The 25,927-nt window shown below is 40.2% G+C and overlaps 1 protein-coding gene across 3 annotated transcripts; it reads left to right on the forward strand.

Moving 5' to 3' along the window:
• The first annotated feature begins 2,160 nt into the window (after positions 1 to 2,160).
• shox (shox homeobox) lies at positions 2,161 to 12,700 on the forward strand. Of its 3 annotated transcripts, XM_070914747.1 has the most exons (6): positions 2,161 to 2,533; positions 4,274 to 4,482; positions 7,656 to 7,713; positions 7,892 to 7,980; positions 10,074 to 10,286; positions 10,640 to 12,700. In XM_070914747.1, exons 1-6 carry the CDS (start codon positions 2,287 to 2,289, stop codon positions 10,727 to 10,729), a joined length of 906 nt encoding a protein of 301 aa, XP_070770848.1. In that variant the 5' UTR covers positions 2,161 to 2,286; the 3' UTR covers positions 10,730 to 12,700. The 3 variants fall into 3 exon arrangements, with proteins under 3 accessions (XP_070770848.1, XP_070770849.1, XP_070770850.1); XM_070914748.1 differs by having other exon boundaries at positions 7,892 to 8,016; positions 10,074 to 10,730; XM_070914749.1 differs by having other exon boundaries at positions 10,074 to 10,730.
• The last annotated feature ends 13,227 nt before the right edge of the window (positions 12,701 to 25,927 follow it).

Raw genomic sequence — 25,927 nt, forward strand, 5'->3', positions numbered from 1 at the left:
ATATGATTGAGGCCCCTTTAAGAGTTTTTGGCCACTAAACTGTAGCGACACCAGCGTTGGTGCGTAAAGAGCATCCCTCCTGGATTTCTTCTGATATTCCTCCAGGCGGCTGCTGATTGGACACCACATGCCTCAAGACTGTGAGATTACGTGCAATCATTTTTAAATCTAAAGTGGAAAACCCACTCTTACTACTGGTTTTCTATAATGGACTGAAAAACAAATGTGATAAAAAATAAAAAATGTAAAGATGCATTGTGCTATAAGTTGCCTTATTTTAATTGGGCACCGTGTTCCGTCTAGTGCCTTCTGGCGATATGTTTTCCTTTATCATTCTGGATGAATATTTTGTTGCCCTGAAGAATTGTTGATGAGCTTTAGCTTTAGTGCACCGTTACACAATACTTAAGAGTTTAAAAAAAAAAACCATTAATCTTAACAATAAATGTAATTGCATCTTTGCTGGTTAACAATACATATATTTCCACCGTTTGAGAAAAATGTCAGAATCTGGTTTTAGGTTTCTGTATGTTCAAATGTTCTCACATCCAACACTGCTATATTTTAAATGACGCATTAAAATGAACACTGAACACATAAAGATAAATGATATCTTTTTTTTTTTTTTAGATCACCAAGTTGGATGGCACGTGCATACGCCGCGCTTAAAAGTGAGATATTTCCTTTATTTTTTATTTCTTTTAGGAAGCCCCTGTTGGTGGCATATTTCGTTACACGCACGTGCGCCTTCTGTAAGCGCCACTTTATTGTGGGATGATATGGAGGCACGCGACAGGGAGCGCAGATTTGCGTCTTAAAGAGGATTTAGGTCTATTAACAACAAAAGGCGCAGTTCATGGCACAAGGGAGAGACCTCGACTTGTGCGTCAGCCGCAGTGATGTGAAGCGGGCTCGCTGATAAATGGAGAGACATCAAACCGAGTCATTAGAGAGCTGAGATATGAGACTTTCACAGTGGCGGGCCGCTCAGGGCGGCAGACCCAGGGGATCACACTCCTCTCCCGGCCTTTTGTGTTTGTGTGCTGGACTGATGAACGACTTAGATAACGTTAAGCCATTATGGGCTCACTTATTCCCATGAAAATCCTGTAAATAGAGGGAACATTTTTTCACTGCTGATATCTATTGATTTGTTGCCCATATTCGTAACCGGAAACCACAAAGGATTACAAGTGAATACTCAAAAGGGACACGAATTTATAACAGCAAAATATTAATTACAGTATCAAGCCATGATTATGTGTTTGTTGCTGTGAAATGCTGGCTACTATCCCTCACGGTTTCCAGCGTGCATTTATATTCGTGTGAATATACGTGTTTATAGAAGGCAGGAAGAGCCTGAAAATAACTTTAAAAGAGCAGAAATCAGAATTTGCCTGCACTAAAATGTGTGTAAAACAAAGGTTTGGCTCCTCATTAAATTTTGCTGATATTAACTGAAAGTAATTGAAGCCTGTTTAGGTGTTTCAAAAATATTTAGGATTGAGCAAGTCCATTTTTTTTCTCTCCAATTAATTAATTAACCCCTTTTTAATTCTTAATTCTCCATGCCTGCGTCTTTACACTCTGAATTGTGCCCTAACTCCAGAGTAGAGAAGTATAAGTCGGATCAGCTGATACACCAGAGGTTATAGGTGGCTTTTGGACCGAGTCGAGCGCAGATTAGCTTTCAAACATATCTGTCAACTCAACAAACACCAAAAAAAAAAAAAAAAAAAAAATCAAGGGGCAATCCCACAAACCCAGCATTTGTATCTCCTAATCGCGTTAATTAGATTTTCGCCGAATTAATTAAACATAACAGCCATATAGGCTACAGCCTCCACGCAGAAGTGAGCCACCGTGGGCATTTTAATGACCCCGTAATTCAATTAACCGCCTCCATCAGCTCCATCATTGATTTGTGGAAGGAGAAAAAAAAAAAAAAAGCTGCTGAAAGTTGAATTCTGCAAAGTCGAGGCGGCCTGTAATTGCTCAAGACACAGAGATCGGAGGAGGGGGGGGGGGGGGGCGGCTGGTGAGGGGGGGCTGGGCTGAGGTGGCCGTGTATAAATAGTGTGCTCTCAAATACACAGTCACAACAGCAGGAGTGATCTCACCTCCTCTCCACCCCTTCTATCCATCGCTGCTGCCAGCCTCCAAAAAAGAGAAAAAGAGCGTACCCGTGAGCAGTGCTGGTGCTGTGTACAGACGGTAAGGTCTATACGCTGACAATTCACGGTGGATTTCCCTGACCAGGACCACTACTGAGCGACAGAGCCGACCATGGAAGAACTTACGGCATTCGTGTCGAAATCTTTCGATCAGAAAACCAAGGAGAGCAGCAAAGAGAGTATCACGTACAGGGAAGTTTTGGAGAGCGGCTTGTCAAGGGCGAGGGAGCTGGGCAGCCCGGAGACAAACCTGCAGGACATAACGGAGGGCAGCCACTGCCCGGTGCATCTGTTCAAGGACCATGTCGAGCTGGAAAAGGAGAAACTGAAGGACTTTAATGTTTCGAGGGCGACAGAAGGTATGGTTTCATTTTTTTTATTTTTTTTTATTTAAAAAAAAAAAAAGAAATGCTCCGTATTGTGTCGGGAAAATGTCTCAAGTTCACTTGTCTTGTTTCCGAGGCGACGCTTTTGTTTTTACAAATCCCAACAAATCCCCGCGTAAAAAGAGCTGAATTTACAAAACGGCGCGCGTTTGCGTCAAGTACATTCACCAAGTTATTCTGTTACAATGGTTATTTTACTCGGCAGGAGGCGGGCCCTTCGTCTGATCGTCGTTTTAACTATTTGATGATTGTTTTCAGACATTCAACGAAAAATCACTGTGGCGTTTCTTGTAATTTCTATAATATAATTTCATTTGATCCGTGGTGTTTAATACTGAGTTTAACATTAGTTTCATGCCAGTTTAACATTTTGTGCCAACACGAAAATATTTGTCACTTTTAATAATCCTAGAGGATGCATTATAAAGTGTAAGGCAATCTTTCCAACGCCACTTTATTTTCTTTTATCTGTTACAGTATTTTAAGCATTGTCAGGGACATTTTACATTATGCATGGCATCATTTAAAAGTTTAGCTGCAGTACTATTGTGATGTAGTGTCCCCTTTGAAATCTATTAGGCCTACCTGTAGGGCTGTCAGTCTCCTTTAAATCTAGTCACATTTATTATTATTATTATTATTATTATTATTATTATTTCAGCTGTTAAATTCCTGTAAATTGAACTAACCCTTGCCACTGAACACGCTCTTGAAAATGGATCTCCCTTAAAAAAGCCTGTAATTTAAAAAGTAGAGTCAAACTGCAAGACAGGCCTCTTTTCACTCAGCAGCCAGATAGTGTGCAGAGTTTCACACATTTAGTGTGTAATTTGAACTTGTTTCTATATTTATCCCACAGCAGGAGCAAAGAAACGGTCGTCATCATGCTGTATTATTCTGCCTGTACTTTTGTTTTTATTATTAATGCACGCTAATAGAGGAAGACTGGCTCTGTGTGTATGGGATTAATTTGATAAGCATTTTTACATGCTATCATATAAATAATATTAAATTACTTTCTGGAAAAAACACATTTTCATGTCAACTTACTACAAACACCAAAACGTGACCAAACATGTCATCATCTGCAGCAGTTGTCACGTTTGTTACTAATAATAACTGCTAGCACTTAATGTTGATGTTGATGTACAGGCTAAACACACACATAATACTGTATACTGACAGCTGTGCAGCGTATTATTATGTGACATACAGACATTTTAAGGTTTTTGAGGAAATCTAAAGGTGTCTGGTAGAATGAAATGTTAAGACTGACCATTTTTTATTTATAGTCTGAAATAACCTCAACTCCTTAATGGAGGAGAGTAATTAGGCCTAAATCTTCCCCGTTTAGCCGGGACTTAATTCTCTGCTCTTTAAATCGCTTATACCCTTATTAGGCTTACATGCCATGTATTGACTGATTTACTTTTATAACGGCACTGACATCCCAGGAAATGCAGCCACAGGCCCTCTCTCTTCGAGAAATAGGCTGTGTAATGTGTGTGTTGCTGCCAAATTGCCAGGCCTCAGGCCCCTGACAGGGCCCAGTGAGGGCTATGGGGGGCCATGTGCGATGTGTGTGAGAATAAAGGAGAGAGAGAGAGAGACCGGTAGTGTGTGTATGCTCATGTAACTCCTCCAGGAAGGTGTGTAACGTCCAGAGTTTAAACGCATCCTCTCTCTTTTGTCAACCCGTGGGCCGGTTAACAGGGATTTACGAGTGCAAGGAGAAAAAGGAGGACGTGAAGTCGGAGGACGAGGATGCACAGGGCAAACTGAAGCAGCGGAGGAGTCGCACTAACTTCACCTTGGAGCAACTCAACGAGCTGGAGCGGCTCTTCGACGAGACGCACTACCCGGACGCCTTCATGAGAGAGGAGCTGAGCCAGCGGCTGGGGCTGTCCGAGGCCAGAGTGCAGGTGAGGACCCCATCCTCTTTCTTTCTCCCACTTATCTGATTCAAAATGGCTCAATCACAGCGGGGGCTGCCGTGTGAGCAGCACACAAGGAACTGTGTTTGTTCCTGCAGGGACTGGCAGCGTGTCTGCAGCGTTTGCAGTGTCCTCCTCGGTCAGTGACACTATTCTCGGTGTTGTGAAGAGATATCAGGATATACCGTCAGACTTTTATAGTTCTCATACAGTCGGTGTGTGAATCGTTTAGTGGCTTCAGCGCTTGATTTATGCTACAATAAATCACTGCCATAATTAAGAGACAATCAAAAAAACAGTGTGCCACGTGAGAAAGACTTTATGGATTTATCTTGAAATGATTTGCTTATAAAGCAATTAAGACAATTTATAAACTGTAAGAAAATATTGGAACTGCTTATACAACGATGCATATATTTTTTTCCCTTTTTCCTTTCCTCTTTAATAATCCAGTTTGCTGCTCATGTTTTCGAGCTTGTAAAAATGACTTCAAGCGAAGTACTGTCATGTTTAAATCATAGCACAAAAAAAAAAAACGTGAAAAGCGAGCTTTTTCCTCTTGTTTCTTTTGTGATATAAAGAGATCATTCTCTCTCTCTCTCTGTATGTGTGTGTGCCCCCTGCAACATGTAAAAAAATATATATTAAAAATTAAAAATGTCAATAGCTCATTAGTCTGCAGGCAGGACGAGCTTACAAGCCTGAGAAATAAATGATACAGCATCTGTTGTGAAAAAGCCCCGAGTCTAAAATATTCTTATAATATTCCTATGGGGATGTGTGAAGTGTCGGTGGTACTCAGTAGTGGATTTATTGTAACTTTATCGCAATCTATGATTTTTCATTTTCATTCCTATACTTTCTGCTAAAAGAAGTCAGCAGGATCTTTTAGGATTTGGCTTCTAGATTGAAATTAATTCATATTTAGACTGAATATATATATACCAATGTTGTCTGTGCCTTCTGTGATGTAATTAGTCAAAATAACGAAAAAGTATATAAAACAAATGTGTATAATTATATTGGCGGTGGGTTAGTATCAGTCAGTGATATCAAACAAGTGTAAACTGCTGTAAATCATCCGGGATGGAACAACCTCCTGAACTTGCAGCAGCAGGCCTGCAGAGCCAACAGCCTACGATCCCAGCAGCCTTGGGGGGGAGGGGGGGGGGGGAGAAAAAAAACCCGACCAGTGATTAAAATGAATGAAGAGCCTGAATGGCTGCTTCAGGGGACGCGCATTTATGTCAACTCGTATCTCTCCTCATTTTCTTTGTAATATCTGCCATTGGCTTGATGTAGTGTCCCCATAAAAACACATTAGAAATAACTCAATTCTGGCCCGAACTCTGCTGCTGTTCGGCCCATCTAATCGGATGACTGAGACCCATCACGGAGCTTTATAAGCCCACCGACTGCCATTTTGAGCTGAATAATAAGGGATAACATCGCAACTATCACTAATAAAGTTTACAGCGCGTGCATTAGACTAATTGATGGTGTAAAAATGGTTGATAAAGACCCAACAGCCTGACTGTGTGTGTGCTCGCTGTGATCAAAACGAACTGTGAGAAATGTCTGAGAAGCCTTCTTTAAGGCACGGGGACGCGTTTGCTCCAGATTTAGTGGCAGTGAGCCGCAGCAGGGCTGTTGCAGGCTGTGGACCTGCGCTCCGAGCAGCTGTCAATGAATCTAATTGAAAGTTATGAGAGCTTGGTGAGGAGCAGGCAGTAATTCAGTTAGGACTAATATCTTTGGGTTTCTGGCGCGCTGCTAAATTAAATGTCATTATTCACTGTCTCTATTAAAAAATCAAACAGGAAATGAGATTAGGGGTATTTGTGAAGCGCATCATTGAGTGGCCCTTAATGAAGAAATAACTGTCTGAACCAGTGTAGTTCACTTTGCTTAACATACTGGCACGTAATTGGAATTGATCCCGGGCCCGTCTAATATTAGCCTTGATTTATCTGAGGGATTACTGTGCGTCTATGCAAAATCACCTGGGATTTTCATAAACACCTTTTCTACCATCATTTACCGCTGCAGAGCTGATAACTAACGGCCTATACACCCATGGCACTTTACAATGTGTGCCTTTATTTCATAATAATAATAATAATAATAATAATAATGTCATTTAATTGTAAAAATAAAAAAGCACCTACGTTTGTGTTTCTTAAACCTCACGTGATATTACGCAAATAATCCTATAACGTCTCTATATTGTGATATTTGTATAAAATCATATTTTTTAAGAGCAGTTTTTGAAAGACAGAACAATATATTTCTATTTTCAGTTCACTTCGGCATCTTTGTCTCAGTCACTAATGGGCACTTTATCGACTGGCCTGTTATGAGTCCCATCGACACACTGTCGAGCGCCGATCCACACAGCTCAAAATGGCTCCACGGCTCCTCGAGTCGTCATCTTCATCATCGTCAGTGTGAGCCCTTTGTGGTCCGCGACCAGCCGCTAATTTCGCATCTGTAAATGATAATCACTGCGGGGTCGAAGGGGAGGGGAGATAATGTTATTCACCGAGGCAAATTAGGTTGATGGTGATTAACAATAGGCCGTAGCCTGCAGCCTGCAGCTTCAAAGACACGCAGCAAATTAGAAGGTGGTTAACGAAGGCTTTTAAAAAAAAATCATCACAGTATTCTTATGATATTCCTACACGGTCTGTGATATTGTGGTATCTCCCTCAGACCTGAGTTTATAGTGATTCTGTTGTATTTTACGACCCAACACCAAACCTCCTTTAAGAATTTACTGTGAGGCTAAATAGTACGTTTATACCGACCATGTGGTTTTGTTTCAGGATTCTCTGTGTTTTTTCGAGCTGCATCCAGTTTTTAACATGTTCCGGCCTTATTTATATCCAATAAATGTTTATTTATTTTTTATTACTACTATTTATTATTAATTTGTGTACAAACAGCCAAATAAGATTTAATTTGCTCAAATGTAACCTAGCCCTGATTTCTGTTTTTATTGGTTACAAATAAGTGGCCTGTCCATGAATTATAATATTATTAGAATAACATAGATATGAGAATAAAAAGGACATCAATTACATTCATGTTAAAAATTAAAAAACTGGATTTAGTACTTGTTTTTTAAGTATTTTAAGTTTGATTTCCTTTTTCAATTGCAGGTCTGGTTTCAGAACAGAAGAGCAAAATGTCGAAAACAAGAAAACCAGATGCACAAAGGTAAATGTCGCTTTTTGTAACTTTTTGAATGATCTTTTTTATATTTTCCTCTTCTTTTGTGTTATTTCCGTTTCACAATTTGTCTGATTTTAACTGCATGTGGAAAAACTGTGACCTCCTCATCTCACATAACAACAACTGTCTGGCTGTCTGACAGACATCTTTCCCTTCTCTCCAGGTGTTATTCTGGGCAGTGGCAGTCACCTCGACGCATGCAGAGTAGCACCCTATGTCAATATGGGTGCCCTCCGGATGCCCTTCCAACAGGTAGGCCATGTTCTCGTATTAGCAGCAGCTGACAAAGCTCGAAAAACATTTTGAAACATCCAATCAGGGAACATGAACTCAGGCAGAATTAAATGTAGAAAAAGTTAAAAATGCAGGCTGAGTTGCAGAAAAAAAAGATGATTAGTCAGCATCTTGTAATGCAGTGAGGAATCCATAAAAACAGGTCAAAGTGAGTGTTTAAGTTGTGTGTGTGTGTGTGTGTGTGTGTGTGTGTGTGTGTGTGTGCAGGCGTGTAGCTGGTGTGGTGGAGTCAAAGTAGTACACTCACATGAATCTATAGGCCATGTGCAGCTATTATAGATGCGAGTGATGAGAGACTGTGTGTGTGTGTGTGTGTGCGTGTGTTGGAGGGGGAGGGAGCAGCTCAGACCTCAGTGCACCTTTCACCTCCTGGCTGTGTGGAGAGGGCCGGGCTGTACAGGGAGAGGAGAGGTGGACAGACATTTGATCTGCTGCTATCTGCGTTTTTTGCGTCCTGGCTGCTGTGTTGTCGGCTTGACCCTCGTGAAAAGCAGCGGCCTAATTAAGCCAACAGTGCAGCAGGCGCGAGCACATAAAAGAGATGATGAAAGAAGGGGATGGAGTGGGCTCTGATGGATATTGGCGTTGAGCTGCACTGGCAGGGGTGGAGGCTTGAGGACTGCATACCGAGATAGGCTCGCTGTTTGAGGTCGAAATAGGCGGTGGGACTGCACTGATATTACAATGCAGCACACGCAAGTGAAACAAGTGAATGGCTTGTGGTTTGGTTCTGTAAAGTGCATGACTTGTAACTGCAAGGTCTGAGGGTCGAATGTGGCCTGAACCATTCGTGTCACGTGACTCCTTCTCATCCTTCTTCAGTATCAACCAACAAGTAAAGAAAAACAGGCAAAAATCATCTTAACAAGCAAAAGACTAAGCGCGCTGTGAGTGTGAATGTGTGTGATAAACTGTTCGAGTATATAAACGGGACGAGCACACCCTGACACACAAGCAAGTCAAACGTCCACCACCTGTTTTGTCAGGGAGGGATCAGTTTGTCCCCCAAACACTCCACAAAATCAAGTTTCAAGAAGTTAATTTGGTTTTCCCGTCAGTCCTTATACATTTTAATCAGATGTAAATGCACCATACATTTGGAAATGATCAGTCACAGCTGCAGTTTGTTACCTGATTGTTGGTAAATGAGATTCGTGGAAACGCTTGATGTTTGCGAGAGGTTTTGTTTGGATGCCATCGCAGCGCTGCTGAGCAACTATGAATTTGTGGTTCAAATTAATTTTCCCTTTCATTTAACAACTTCAACTTAAGTCATTTTCAGTATTTTTAGGCCAATATGAAAGGGAGCACGGTGAAAAAATAATATTTAGTCAAGTTAAAACTTTGACTTCATATCGTTCTATTTTGGTTGGAGAAGAAAGCACGAAATACTTTAGTTTTCCCACTTCTTCCTGTGGTGTTTGAAACACATGAGAAATGGCAACAGGCTCAGCTCTCTCCCTCTGAAGTGAGAGGATGCTTAATTTTCACCTACTTCTTATAAAATAATTGCCAAGAATGTGAAAACTGATATTCTATGCTCCTTATGGTTTCTTTTTTTCCCTTGACTCAGGAATATGTCTGGATAAATATTTATAACTCCAAATATGTGAATATCTTTTTAGTGCAAAATTGTTTATTTATGCAATTGAATACATAATCAGGATAACAAGACTGCATATTTCCAAGGGTATAACGGAGTCCTCAGTCTGAATTAAACAAATCTGTTCTGGGTCCTAGAAAGACTTTGATTCTAGACGATTAAATTGGATGTGGTGTCTGAGAGCAATGTATGATTCATTAACTTTTAGAATAGCTGACATGAAAAAAGGGCTAAAGCGCAGAGTGCAGCCCTTAACTATTTTCTTAGAAAACACACTATAAGCAACAGCTTTGAGGGGGTAAAATTTGAGGGGGAATTTAATAGTGTCAGACTGTGAAACCTAAATCCTCAGCCCTCTTCACACACACACACACACACACACACACACACACACACACATGGCCTGAGGCACCTATGCTGACTAACTTTGTGTTTTGCTGTTCTGCAGGTCCAAGCCCAGCTCCAGTTGGACGGGGTCGCCCACTCACACCCTCACCTGCACCCTCACCTGGCTGCTCACGCTCCCTACCTGATGTTCCCACCCCCTCCGTTCGGACTACCAATCGCATCACTCGCCGACTCGGCCTCTGCAGCAGCGGCGGTGGCGGCAGCTGCCAAAAGCAACAGCAAGAACTCGAGCATCGCCGACCTGCGACTCAAGGCAAGAAAACACGCCGAGGCTCTGGGACTCTGACCCCACCGGGCTGCCCCTCCGCTCGCCTGATGCCCATAATCGCCTCTCACACAAGACTGAGCCTGTGAAAGGGCCGTGACACTCACAGCTAAAACTAAACTAAACAAAAACACTGAGTGAGAATGAAAGAGAGGAACACATACAGAGAGGGGGGAGAGAGAGTGTGTGTGAGAGAGAAAGGGGGAGAACAGTGGAGGAAGAAAATAAAAAAAGAAGGAGGGAGCGAGAAAATTGTCACAAAACCAGCTGCCAAAACAAACCACTTGTAGAGAACGGTAATTAAATACCAATGAAATCACCTTTTACTTTTCGCCCAACAGGCAGGACTTCTGCGGGGCCAGTGGCTCAGTCCACTCCAGGCACAGATCACATCCCAAGGACCGTACAAACACATGTGGATGTCTGTCTGAGGGCCAGGCCGGGGCCCGTCAGACCAGAAGACGTTAGAACAAAGCAAACTGGCAGGCAGCAGCAGGGCCAAAAGCAGAGCCTCGCTGACGCTGGCTGCCGCCATGTTGACAATGCAGAGGGTTGAGCATGGGGGAAACAGTCCCAAACACCACCTCACCGAGGCATTGGAACGGCTCTCACCTTAACACCCCCCCCCCCTTTCCCCCCCATCCCTCCTTACCCTCACTAGAAAAACGAAGAAAAAAGAAAACGTTAAAAAAGGCCATATTTGTCTCCAACCACTGTGTTCCCTGCTGCTGCCAAGTGCATGAGCTCTAATGGAGGACCGTTGTGGGACCGGCCTCCATCCACACCTGACATAAACGCTCATAAACTGTTTTTAACACTGCCATTCTACATCCCCACAACCCTCCTACACCTACAAAGTGAAAGGTCTCCATTACGGTTTGATATCCTTCTTCTTATGGACTTGTGCTGTAACAAAAGCAACAACTCATGTTTCCTTTGCTGCAGAGGGGAGAGATGTTATTCTGTGTTGCTGGGCATGTGTCGGCGAGACTCGTTTTTGCATTTCTCCTCCCAGCGTGCTCTCTCTCTCCCTCTCTGTCTTTATTTCTTTCTGTTTATTGTGTTGTATCCTGGGTAAAGAAGTGACGATAGCCTTTGCACTTCAGGTCTTGTATGTGGGTGTTTATAAATGGCACTACAAGCAGATACTACTTTACTAATTAAAGGGGGAGGGGAGGGGGTTTGATATTGTCATGTGATCGGCAAAAAGGACATTATCTTGGATAAAGGGTATAAATGCGTTTTTTTCTTTTTCTTTTCTTTTTTTGTAATAAACTGAAAATATGAAGAAAGCATCAGTCAAACTGAAATGCAATGGTGTGCAGTTTAAGTGCAATACTGTAAATAGCAAAAAAGTAAAAACAGCTAGCAGTTAATCCTCAACGATAAAGAGACCCAATGATTTTTTCTGTTGTTTTTCATGCTCTGTTGGAGTGTTGGATTTCTTTGCCAAACACACCAGTTTTTCTACAGCAGTGTATATTTTATTGAGTTTGAAAAAGGTCACTCATTACCAGGTGCCATATCCTACGTAACTTCCTATGTATTTAAGCAGTTCTGTATGCATCAGGTACAGTTGTCACTTGTTGAGGAAAACATGAGCACATTTGTGGATGCTGCAGAAATTCGGGTTGGGTTCTAAATAATTAAAACAATCTCTTTGGACTCTATTAACATTAGAGAAATCCATTTACTTTTGGATATTGGACAATGTTCATGATAAAACCAACAGAAATCAGCAATGTAATCCAAACCAAGCAGTTGTTTACAATATGATTAGCTTAATTCTGCATGATACATGTGGCATTTCATCATTAATTTCCAAATTATTCAGATTGTATTTTACAAATTGTTCCAGACAAAACAGAACGTGGGGATTGTTTTTGGAAATCAAAGATTATTTTGCTAACCTTTTAAACACTGCTGTCAGAGCTGCGCTAAACATGTAGGTCTGTTTAAGATCTATGTACCTCTAACAGTCTCCAAAAAACATTTTCTCTGTCAACAGACCTCCATTTAGAATTGTTTATCTATGTCTCCATTTTAAATTAAACATATTGGTGTTTTATTTATTATTTTGTCTGAAAGTTTATGAAAGATGAAATAGCTGAACTACAAGTGTACATTTTTACATGGCTTTGCATTTATTTTTGTATGTTTTTTTTAAGTGTTAAATTTGAATTAGGAGGTGTGGCTGTAGTGCATTGTTTGCCTAAAAAAAATGTAGCGTGTCCGAGTTTACAAACATTTCAGGGATGGTTGAATTGAACAATACTCCATGGAATTTGTTGTACCCATTAAAATGATTATCATTTCATATGCAAGCATGCCTAAACATGAATCATCGTACAGTTTGTTTTTCCCCTTTTGATTCACAAAATATGAATGTACATCTTGTACAAGTAAACTATCAATAAAGTTATAAATATTTGTATTTGAGTTTTAAAATACTTGCTGCACAAGGGACTTCGAGTTTCATACACAAAGGCTGCTGTGGAAACATACTTTGTTATTCAGCATAAACTGGAACACAAACAAGAGATAATCCTTGTAAATGACTTGGAAAGACAGAACTAACCACATTTTTAAGATAATAACAGCAGCCCAGATCCAATCCCCTTCCCTGATGTCCTGAGTGTTTACGTCCTGATGCAGATTCATGCTCTCTCCCTGTCTCACACCGTGTTGTGGCTGATGCTCAGCAACCGTCTCAACCTGTGGATCAATATCAATATCAGTCAAGAGTTGACATTCACGCAGACTCCATGTTTGCCAGCCCAACTCATCACATCCAATCTGAGCCGCACACCAGCACGGAAAATTGAGCTGCTATAAAATCCAGATGCAACCAGAATCTGGAGCCCCCCCCCCCCCACCTCCCCTTACATGGTACATCTCTCTGCCTGCGTTCGTCAAAATGACACAGATAGGATTGGTATGGAAAGTGGGGTTGTAACGTCGTCAAATAGAAGCAAGATGGCTGTAACCGGAGTGGGAAGCCTATAAGTGTGGAGGGAAAATAGAAGGCGAGCGAGAGATTTGAGGGATACTGTATATATGACATGTAATCTTCTTTGAGCCCGGTGCTCAAAGAGGATCTTTTCTCCTTGTTTCAACGGCAATGATTAACTTTGAGCAGATGACATGAGAAGGTCAAGAGTTAGTGCATGTTCGTCAGCATCTACACTTGAAGTTGACCCCCCCCACACACACACACATGTACAGATACACATACATACATGCACAAACACACACGCATGCTCCCTCCACTTGTTCTTCTCACACATACTACATTTTGCACATCTAAAATGGTTGGCCTCTTTTTCTTTTTTTTTTTTTAAGTGTATTAGCTTCCTCTGGGAGCTTAATTCCAGATGTGTGTACACAAAGTAATTACACCATGTGGTATAGTGGCCTATTGTCTGAACCCCATGCAGGAATTAGCCCAAATGGCGTCCTATTGAGTGCAGTACCCCCTAGAAGGTCGCTGCGCGTTTAATTTGTACCTCTTTGCTCATACATCAAGATTGAGTGATATAGTCGCAGACTGATGGCTCGGTGTTTACCCAGTGACCCCTCCGGCAGGGACCTGCTGGGCCAGGTCTGGAAATAACAGCATCCTTTTATGTGTACTAATAATTAGCATGGCACACACGGCCATCCATCAACCGCCAATGAGCCATGGCTGCTTTGTCAACAAGTTCAAGCACATAATGCTATTTATGTTGGCCACGAGGAACAAATACACAATAATATATTAATAGTTTGGAGGAGTGTGTGTGTGAGAGAGAGTGTGTAGACGGCTATGCTTGATATAACATCTGGTTTTATTGCTGATGTTTCTGCTGTTCGTAAAAGAGAAGAATCAGATACATATTGACTTGTGCTCGGATTCCCTGAAACAATCATTATGAAGCAACTGATTTCACATCTCCTGCACTCTAGGACGGACCACGATGAGTGTTAAATAATAGCTTTGATCTCCAGAGGAAGCAGCACATTGGATTTCTTTTCGTATCACCTCGTCGAGGTTGTCCACTTCTAAATCTCCACAAGCACGGACTGCACACGGCGAGTACCAGAAGTCTGAGCCTCGCTGCTACGCTGCGCTGGTCTACCAGAGGTCAAGTACTCAGGGGTCACGTGGAAATAGTTTTTATCACATTTCATTCTCATAATCCTCTTTGAAATGTCACACACAACTATGATCAGACGGAATGTGAGCTGTCGTAGCCTCAACGTGAAGCCGGTGGTGGTGTGAAAATGACGAAGCACAGGCCTGAGAAGACAGCAAATATTTAGCACGAAGACGTGAAGTTGGAGATTTTGTCATTCTATCTCACAATAACTCGAGGGGGCTACTTGCAACAACTCTGAAAATGAGCGTCTGTTTGGTTTAGCTGAGAGTTTTTTTTTTTTTTGTGTGTGAGTCTACTTTGTGGTTCTTAAATCCCAAGTAAATCCTGTTCCGGCAGTTTCAGTTGTAGCTTGAAGTGAAGCCACCCAGAGAAACCTCAGCTGAAAACAATCGAGCTGAAGTGCTGAAGTCACTACGGTCGGCCAAGGATCAAAGGCCGCCTTTCATCCCAAGTTTGTTTGGGCTAGACTTGGGTTTGCTTTGTTGGCTAATGCTCATAAATGTATCTGGAGTCATCAACAGTGCAAAACTAGATTAAAACTAACATTTTAAGTCTGGGTCAACACTTTGTCTTTTTGTTTTTTTTTGCAGTGGAGCTGGAAAGTGTCAAGAATTTCAAACTTAGAAAATTGAGGAAAGGGAAAAAAAAAAACAGCAGGGCATTAAGTTCACATTCCGTTCAGCCGTTTATGTTACACTCATTAGCAGTTTATTTTCAGATCAAGCATTTGGCTTGGTGTTGTTGTAATCCAAGTAAGTTATCTAATAAAAACACTATATTTTCTGTCCTATTGCAGTGTAATGTCCCATCAATTTGGGGTCATTACCAAATGTATCAGCTCCATCTATAAATACAAAGAAGTCTCAAAACAAATAATAAAATGTGAATTGAATGAAGAATGAAATGCTTTCTTTTATCAACCTCCATCACATTAATCAAATACATATGCACATTGTGATTTATTCTACTTTCACAATAACTTAAACGACAGATGTAGTAAGAGATATGGAATATCGGCATGGTGGCTGTGTTGTTTTGAGCTGTATTAATGTGGTTTGTGCTTTAATCTTCTGGTTAGCTCTGGTTAGAGTGGGTTTCTCTGTTGCGGGAGTGTTGTTGCAGCTCCATCCAGTGGGCTCAAAGTATTTCTGACCGGAGCATTTCCTTGTTCTCCTCTTGCATCACTCACTCTCTCTCTCTCTGTCTCTCTCTCTGTCTCTGCTGGAAGGATCCATTCAGGGGTCGGGAACAGCATCAGATTAAAAGACAGTGTCACGTGGCAGCCGAGTTAAAGTTTCTTCTCAGTTTAAATCACAGTGAAAAGAGTCAAACGGGCTCACATAAAATAAAGAATATAATGGATTTATTCAAGCAGTTCTTCCTGACGGAGTAACACGTAATTTACTGTGATTAAAGAAACATTCACACAGAAGTTATTTCGACATGTCACAGCAGGAAAGGCACAGGCGTAAATAATGAAATTAATGATGGCTGAATTCCATTTAGCTGCTTCACTGTCACACTGTCATGGCTTACTGGGACACTTAAATAGAACAGAGACATCGTTAATGTTATTAGTAACACTTGTGCCTTTCCTGCTATGACAAGTCAAAATGTGTGCTGTGAAAAAGCTCTGTTGACGTGACTTGAATTGTATTAAAATCATTTTTGCATTAACTGAAATACAAAATCCCACAATTTGGCAACATGGAAGTGTTTTACTCAACACATCACATGCTTAATCACAAAATGTGTATACTGCTTTATACAACTAGTGTTTCTCTGATGAAGTTTAAAGTGAGTGGGCCCATGGTTACATGGAGCAAGGAAGTACAACCAACAATGTAGGACTGCGAATAAAACAAATACATGCTTAATCATCTTGCAGACATGATAAGGAATAAATAAAGCACCTTGTATCCCAGCAGGCTGTTCAATATTCGTATCTAGTATTCCTTTTACTATACTCGACAGATAAATAGCTGATATTTATTATACAAAATGGGATCAGATCCTTCATATGAAGAGATAAACACATGAGTAGGTTTGCTGCTTGCTGCTCAACAAATGCTGATTATTTTTGTGAAGAATGTGAAATTAATCTAATTTTGATGTACATAGTTGGAGTTGAAATGAAAGTAACTTTGCTGTGTGAGTCGATGGACCAGCTTCAGAAAGTGTGATGACATTAGACCTCAGAGTCCTGGCTCTTGTTTTCACTGACAGTTGTTCATGTTCACAAACAGTCTTTGAACTGCCCACAGTCACTGGGAACATATGAACTCAATTGTCAAGTGAATATTCTTTCCAAAATAAAACAGCTTTATTTTGAATAAAAAAAATGTCCCTGACAAATGATGCATCATTGTTTTTCATTCTCTTTTTTCAGTTCTTTTTTTTCCACACTGCAACATGGTGGATATGGTAGAAATAAACATTCAGCCGCAGCTTAAAACCATAATTCATTTTGAAAAGTCCTCCATTGAAGTGCTGAGTAACAAACACTTCACTTAGAGCTGTTTTCAAAAATATGCTCCTTAAAATGTCAAATCTCTTTATGGGAGTCTTCTTCAAAGCTTTTTTTAATTACACAGCTTCAAACCAGTATTTAGACAACAAATTCACCCTGAGAAAATGATCATTGCATATTAATGTGATCAATAATCCCAACCAAACAGCAGTTTTATTTCCAGCCGGGCTGCCTGTTTATGTGAGCTGCAGTCCCCCTGCAGACAACAAGCTCCATTCTGCTGCACAGAGAACTCAGTCGATACCGTTTGCGCAGACAGTTTAGGTTATGTCCATATTTACAAAAAAATTAATCTAAATGGGAAAGCAAATATGATTAAGTTGATGAATTGAAACAGATGTTGACGGTAAATGTTTGCGAACCATCCCAACAGACCATCAGAGTGAATTCCAAGACTATTAGCTTTAGTTAGCTCAGATTGCCAGGAGGTCTCAAATTCACATTCCTCATCTCAGAGCATGTTCGTCCGGCTAAGAAGCAGGTGGTCCGCAGTGATGTCTTAATTGCATTTGTCATAGTGAGTGAATTGAAAGGATTGGTAAAGTTAGCCATTAAACACTTTGTTACTGAGAGAAGAAAAAACTACTCTTTAGTAAACATATCAAGGCTTTCCAATGAAAAACTCTCTAATGCTGCGCCAAACTTTTGTTTGACTGTATGACAATGCAGGATAACTTTCCACATCTTTATTTTGTGGCTTTTTATCGCACTCGGTCTCCCAGAGTGGTTTATGCTAATCTGGACCAAGGCGGAGCAAAGGTCACCAAAATGATCCTTCCTTTTCAACACTCTGCTTGGAGATCTTTCAGAAGCTTTTTGTTTTGATGTGGCTCAGCAAAAAACATCTGTTTGACAGAGAATTAGCTGTGATACATTTCCAAAGCCAGGGAAGGAGACTTTGCACCTTGTTATAAGATTCCTCCACTAGCCTAGTTTGTATGATGTGACAAAATGAACAAATAACTTGCACTTTGATTCTAATCTGTTTTTCTAAACCTTTGTCCACCCTCGCCCATATTATATTTCAATGTGTTGAGAAATTTGTCGTTGTCGTTTCTTGAACCTCCTGATGTTTGAAAAGATTATAATACTTTTGATTGTGCATGCACTTCTCTATGCATAATTAAATTCTTCAGATACACAGAAATAATCTCATCTCATCTCATCTCATCTCATCCAACCCTTTCTCCTAGAGATTACCTGTTTTTTATCTACACAATGAGGAAATGCTGTTAATTAACATATCTGGCAAGTTTCAAATGGTTGACTGACAACGTATTTCATTGTCGAAATATCTGATCTTGCAATACAATATCCAGCATTATCAAATGTTTTCATTGTTATGTTTAGGTACTTGCAGCACTTGGTTAAGGTTTGGTTTAATACAGAAAATGTCCACAGTGACTTGAAGCACAGAAGAGGATATGTTTACCGTTATAATGTTTAATGCAAACCAAAGGTTTTCCTCAAACCTTAACTAAAGTGCTTTTGTTGCCTAAATCTAACCTTAGGATGTGAACCTCGTGCTCTGGGGTCAAAGTCCTACACTTTTTACTCCCTCCATCCTCAACCCAGACAACATCCTTACAACGTAATTGGGAAAACAAATGAGTAGTATTTAAAGGCAATTTTTAGGGGACAGGGTTTTCTTGTCTCATCTCATCTCATGCTACAAGCCGTCCCACAATGCATCTCATCTCGGTGAACAGATAAAAAGACAAACCTGCGCTGCTGTGTGTCCTCTGCAGGGTGGCTGGGAGGAGATTGTAGAAGAAGGAGCCTTACAGATTCAGGGCAATCAGACAGAGGGTGAATGTTAATGAAAAAGCAAGCAAGCCCACCGCTGCAATTTGTGCTGGAAAACATGTTTGAGCAATTGCTGCGGCTCTCTACTTTGCTCCGTTCGCCCTGCAAACAAGGAACACTTCAGGGAAAATAATTATCTGTCATTTCCAGTGTGAGGGTCAAATGCATTTAGATGCAAATGAAAACAACTTCCGGTTTCGGAGTGTTTGCTAATGAAATGGAAAAATGCAAATACGGGGCAGAAAACATTTTCACTGTGATCAGAACTATGTGATAACTGGGAGCACGTTTGGGAAACTATCAAGCAACTTCATGCCAAGTTTTGGCGTCTCAGGCTGAAAAGGATCTTATGAACAAGAAAAGGTTGACTGTGATTTTGTGTTGCCTTAATGAAAAACCATGGGAAGAGCTGATGAAACAGTAAAGACATGAGTGAAACAACATTTTATTTTCCCACCATCATGGAGACGTTTAGCATGAGTCATTTAGCACTAGTCCTCCGCTGCAAATCCACAAACAGATTTAAGTGTGGATGAACAGATTAAGTTTTTTTTAAGTCTCTGGTCTAAACCCGTACTTTCCAAGGCCAAAGGGTCAAACCTGACTGAGTGAATTCAGATTTATGTCCTCAGGGAACATTTTGGTTGTAGGAAATGTGATTTACATAAAATATGGTCAGCAGCTCTCTGTGTGCAGTAATGAAAAAAATCACTGAAGCTTTCAGGACAGCGCATCAGCCTGATTTGGATCCTGTATCTAAAACTATAGCTGAGACTAGAAAAAGACTCTAACGACAGCCTTTTCAGCATTTATGCCTATGACAGAAATAGCTGAAATTTAGAAAGCTATGTCAATAATATACATTCAAAGGTGTAAAGAGGGCCTCACTGACAGAATCAACTGTATCGCCTTACAAAATGTGACCTTGTGAGGGAAAGGCAACGACCGAACAATTCTTCCAAATGTTTAACTAATGTTGAGCTGAAACGTAACTCAAAATGGAAAGAGAGCAGTTATTAAGGGACTGTATGAAAATGATTTGGGTTGGATAAGGGGCTGAGCCTTACGGTTCACTTTTTAAAAAAGCAAAAGCAAGACCCCCCCAGTGATATCAATATTTTCTTTGGACCCTCCTCTCCCAATATTTCAAAATAATATGACACCAATGAATTAGAAAAACTCACTTCATTATGACTGTATTTCTGTTTTAGCTGAGTTAAGCTGCAGAATAAAGTGAAGATAGGAGCTGCTGTAGGCAAGTGAAGAACAGTAGTATTAGAATTAAAATATACTTAAAGTACCCAAAGTAAAAGTACTCATTATGCACCATGACCAATCATTTATTTTATGTCTTTGAATTATAATTATTGATGCATTGATGTGTATAAAGTAGCATAAAATGGAACTACTCATGTCAAAATTTGACTTAAATACTGTACTTAGTTACTTTAAAAGTACTTAGTTACTTTCCACCACAAGTGAATAATAATGTGCTCTCTGGAAATGTTCAATCACTAATAACTTAAAAAATCCATGTCTATTTGTTTTGTCAAAACTGACTATTGATCCTAGTTGGTTTGGATGAGGAAAATTATCCCTGATGCAGAGACACTTTACTGTCTTCACATGACCTGTGGCACACAAAACACATCTTTTGAATGTAAATATTTGTACTATTTTTCTGGGATGAGAAAACGTTAAAGGGCTCTCTACACCCTCCCAAATATTTCAGAGTTACATTCATTCATTAAAAAGAAAGAAACACATAACCCTCCCCCTTTCTACTTTATACATTTGGGTTGAAAAACCTCCCTGCTTTTGTCACTTCAGTAGATTCATCATGATCAGCAACAAAATGAGAACAAGTAATGCAACTGGTACAATAAGCCAACACAATGTGCAGCAAATTAATCAGACTTGGCCCAGGGCACGCTCTGGAAAAAATGATCGTATTTGACGGGTCGGGGCTCCTCTCCAATCATATCACAGTACAACACCATGAGTCCTCATCTTTGTTTTGGTCATTAGGAAAATAAAAACACCAACTTCACTGTCTAAACCTGTATAAACACTGCTGAAGTCGTAGCACAAGACTGGACGGCTGCTTCAGCGTTTGTTCAGCAACCAATTCATATTTTCTAATTTATGAATTATGCATATTTTCCCTCTTGAGAGAAAACAGATGGATAGCAGAATTAACTTGGAATGCTTGTGCTCACATAATGATTTTATGCAAATCAAGGTGTATATTTACAAAACTGACAATACAATACTAAGATTACACTGATTGTGATCTAAATAACAAAGTGGTTGATCCTTGAGATGATCTTTGGTTCATTTGCATGCTGGAATGATCTTGCATAATTAAAAGTTAATGCACAGTATTTGAAAATTGAAAATCAATAAATAAACATTTGAATTCAACACACACTACATGTATATCACACACTTCTGCATGACCTTGTGACCTAAATCACAGCTGAATCAGAGCCTTTAACTCAGTGCTATAGTCTTATCACTCTGCGATTGAGTGCAGTGCATGTGGCATTATGAGATAAATATGAATATAAATGGGACAGAATGCATTCAAGAAAACTACACAATCCTCATGACAGCCAACTGGGGTCATCTCCAGCCATGTAAAATAACAATATGTCATATACACACATCTGACCTCTCACCCTGCAAGGAAGAGCAATGCCTTACGGGGGACACCCAGACTTCCAGCACATACTCTCTGCACAATGGGTTACTTATTGCAACCCCCTTAAGGTGAAGAACAGGAGAATATTTCGTACCATAAAGGCAAATGGGTCTATACATTGCCTGAGGGAAAGCTAGCTTTCATGATTGCTACTCATCTCACTGTTTCCCAGATGTTTTATGCTCCTCTGACTGGTAATCAATAGCTACACATGCAGCCTCTCAGCCAGCACTGGTCTTTTATAGCATGCCTAAGGAGTAGTTGTCAGTCAATGGCAGCCTTATAAATAGACTGAGGCTGCATGTAGACAGATGGATGCTTTCCCTGTCAATTGTGCAATGCCACAGTCGAAACAGTCGGCTTTTGTATTGAGAATTCTGCCATGTAAGGCCCCGTCTGAATAAAACCACTATCTCTCTCTAATAAGTCGCCTTTATAAAGGTTTATAAGTTGTAACTAATGGCTTTATTAATGGTTAATAAGTCACGTGCTAATGCTTTATAGATCAGTTATAAGACATTAGTAAGATTTCTTTTCTACAACAATCCCTTCAAGTCTGCAGTTTTAAATGTTAATACATTGATAATGAATAGATGTTTTGGTATTTTGCCGTTTTCCACGAGGTAACTGGTCAAGTGGTCTGTTGGAGGGGGGCTTCCTGATGTACTAAAGAGCTGGTTAAAAATACGAAACATGATCCAGGATTCAATACTTCAACATAGTAGATAGGGAATTGGTTTGGTGCAAGGAGGATAAACACCAGTCAATGGATTTTCACAACATGGCAACCCACAAGCTGAAAAGTGGAACTCAAATTGAACAGTATACTGTGATTATTACCTTGTTCTTGTTCCTTATTTCCAGCTTTCTGTGAATAAGAAATAAAAAAAAACATATTTCTTGTTTCTACATGTATTTTTGTTTCATACATTTTTGTTTTCTTCTCTTGCTGTACGTACTGTACTGAGACGAGATTTTACACTCAAAATAAACTAAATTACTTATTTATTTATTTTTTAAGTTGTTGTCATCCATGCTTGCGACTTTATCAGTTGCTAGTTTCTTAGAAAGTGGTAGCAATAAATCAGTTATTTTATTGGCATGTAAGTGACGCAGCAGAGAATATAAACCCATACATCTTTGAAAAAACGTATTCTCTTTGTTTACAGACATTTGTATGGACACCCTTGATTTCAGACACTGCAGTGATGATTATCCACCAGTGAAAGATACATCAGTAAATCCAGCAAGGCTGCTGTTTGCTTTGAAGAGAACAGAGTACCTAATTACCCTTATTTACAGGACGCTTCTGAGTAAAGCATCATAATATCTCACTGTGACAGATTCACTTGGCTAATAAATATGATCATTAGGATTTTCTCCAGCGACGCCTCACGGATATCGCTGCTTTCTGCTGGCAATCAGACACACACAAAAATACATCTTTGAAGTAAAGGGCAGAGAACCCTATCGTGAGTTATTATGGATGTGTTGGAGGGATTTATAGAGTGCTATTGACGCCCCCAAACCCGCAGAGATGACACACACACACACATTAACACAATAACAAAAATGAATGTAGTGTATAATCGCCCTCAGAAAGAACTAAGAGTGTTTTATTTTTGCCTGGCTGAGCTTGATAACCGTTTCTATCTGCACAGCAAATAAACGTCGCAGGTACATAATGTGGGACACGCTGATGAAAAAGAACGGGCCCTGTTAAGTTACTGTGCCGCCTGTCCCTACAGGCGTGCTTATGCTATATTGATGAGCAAATTTACGGGGTTGGATTTGACTAGAGAAGCTTCTATTAGATGAAGCTGTGAAAGATGAATTCAATTGCGATTTGAATAGCACAAACCACACTGGATGACTTTCAATGGGAGGCAGGAAATTGGCTCACGCTAAATTGAGTTGTGCTTGTTATGATGAATGCTCAGCGGCATATCAGTTTGGATTGAATTTATCATTACACCTAGTGCTTATACAGAAACTCAGAGGAAATATATGACCCCTCTGTAGAAGCAAACACTTATCTAATGTGTATGTTCAATCAAACATGTGTTGGTAGGTAATCCTTCTCTGAATTCTTTGACTGAACCTGTTGGGTTTGGATGCAAAACTTCATGAACTCTTTCTCCTCTCCGCTGTTATTCTGAGACCCAATTAGATATACATATCCCACACAATCCTGCGGTTGGAGGCCAGAGTGCGTCTGTTTGTCTAAAGGGAAGAGGCGTGGGAGAAACACATAGTGGTTTTACTCGCCAACACGGTGCACTGGGCATGGTGCATATCAATAGAAGCAGTAACTAATAACACTGGCTGCAGGTATGTCTCCCAACATCAGAGGGAGACGAGTGCAAAGGTTGTTTCATCTTTTATAGATCTTGTTTGAAACCAGCAATTGCCTCAAAGAAAGACTGAGTAAAGAACCAAAGAGTCAGAACCAAAGCCAGCGTGTGTATGTGTGTGTGCATTTGTTCATGTGTTTATGTGTGTATGAATCATGTATGTGTGTGTTTTGTGTGTATACTGTGCCACAGCAGTGTAACTGGGCTGTTTGCAACAATCTTGCCTTGTCTTTGAAATTGTTTATGTAGGCCCAGATCCCTACGGCCAGATAAGCAGGAGGCTGTAGGGTTCCCTGCGGAGGTCAGCCTTTCTGCAGCCCCCCACCCCTCCCCCTCATTTGCGATTGCCCTGTGCAATAGCACCCAGCAGGCCTGAAAACACAGGCCTAATGTTCTGGATGGATGGTGTCATGAAAGAAGACAATTATCAGGCAGTGAGCGAGGTCTCCCAGGGTTATGGTTTTAGTCAGATCATTTATTTTATGTAGTTTTTGAAGCAGGAGCTTTAAAGTTTAACAGCCCTAGGGTTTCTTTTGCTTTTTTTTTTTAAAGCCCTAGCTGTGTGTATTTGTGCAAGGGTGTGTTGCTGGGAATAGTGTTTTTGATGATCTAATTGGCTATTATTGGATGTTTTCAGGCAATAACATTGTGCTTTTTTTTGTTTTGTTTTAAGGTGTAGTATGTGTGATATTGAATCGACTTCACACAAGCCCTTTCTACACCCTTCAGCATGTTGGCCACAGCAGCTGCTGCATACATACACCAGAGAAATACAGATGGATAGATAGATAGACAGATAGTTAAAAAGAGGGGGATATGCTGCTTAAAATTAAAACTCTTTTTACGGATTCTGTGGATTTCAACTCACAACTGAAATGTCCAAGTGACAAAGAATCTGTTCAACGCAATAAACATGCATTTGCAATACTATACTGCATAGGTCACTAACAGTCGGACCGCGGTCCGAGTTTGGACCCAGACGCCGTCCTATACTAACCCTATAATCAATAAATTATTATGGGATTTTAAATTTTGACAGAGCGCTTCTATTTTAACCGGCGCAGCTGTTCTAGTCTTTACGGCACTGGTTTAGCAGATCAGGAAACTCACAGACCAATTGCATACAAGTAACGCCAGCCCACCTGATGCTACTCAGCCAATCAAATCCGTGCATTCCAGGCAATAAACACTGTGACTCTGAATACAGACAGACAAGAGAGGTGAGAGGCGAGTGACAGATGACAATACAGAGAGAGAGACTGTTAAGTCAAGATGTGAAACAGTTAACAAAGAAAAAGGGAAACTCAAGTTGCTGCTACACCTTATTTTATTTTTCTAAAATTAAGCACTTTATTTTAAGATGCACAATTTTTCAAAAGCTATTTTATTTATTTTCTCTATTTTATTTTGAAATGCAGCCCTTTTTTACTTAATGAGAGAAGAACATTATACATATCTACAGTATTATATATCTGTATAGAATCTATATGGTTCGGGACCTTTGCTTGAGGAAATTTTCTCTAACTGGACCTGTTAGATACCTACTGTATGTAGGTAAGAAAGAGACAGATAGAGATGAATAGAGTAAGAGACTTGATAGAAGTAGATGAGGTTATTAGTGTTATCAGTTTTCAGGGTTGAGCTCTATGTACTTTTAGATCCCAGATCCTTCATCAAACGAAGAGTTGCCAAGAAATGGTTAAGAATGTATCGCCCCCTGAAACCACAAATTGTCATTTTTAAATTTCTATTGTGTATGGGGTTAAACAAACAAGATAAAACATGTAAATTAGTGAGCTTTAGAGGCCTATTTTCAACTTTGGAGAGAGTCAGACTAGCTGTTCCCCCCTGCATCCAGTCTGTATGCTAAGCTAAGCTAAACGCCTCCTGGCTCCAGCCTTCTTCTCACCTAACAGCAAAAAATGGTACTTTCTAGAATGTCAAACTATTCGTTTATATTTAAGTATAATTTTAAAAAGGATGGTTAAGTTTAATTGACAAGCGAGGTTAAGTATTGGTTAAGTAGATTTGTGTACACATACATGATTTACACAAACATTATGGCCGTACCAGCTTCTAAAAGGCCATACATATGC

This window comes from Enoplosus armatus, chromosome 11 (assembly GCF_043641665.1).
Source record: "Enoplosus armatus isolate fEnoArm2 chromosome 11, fEnoArm2.hap1, whole genome shotgun sequence".
Lineage (NCBI taxonomy): Eukaryota > Metazoa > Chordata > Actinopteri > Centrarchiformes > Enoplosidae > Enoplosus > Enoplosus armatus.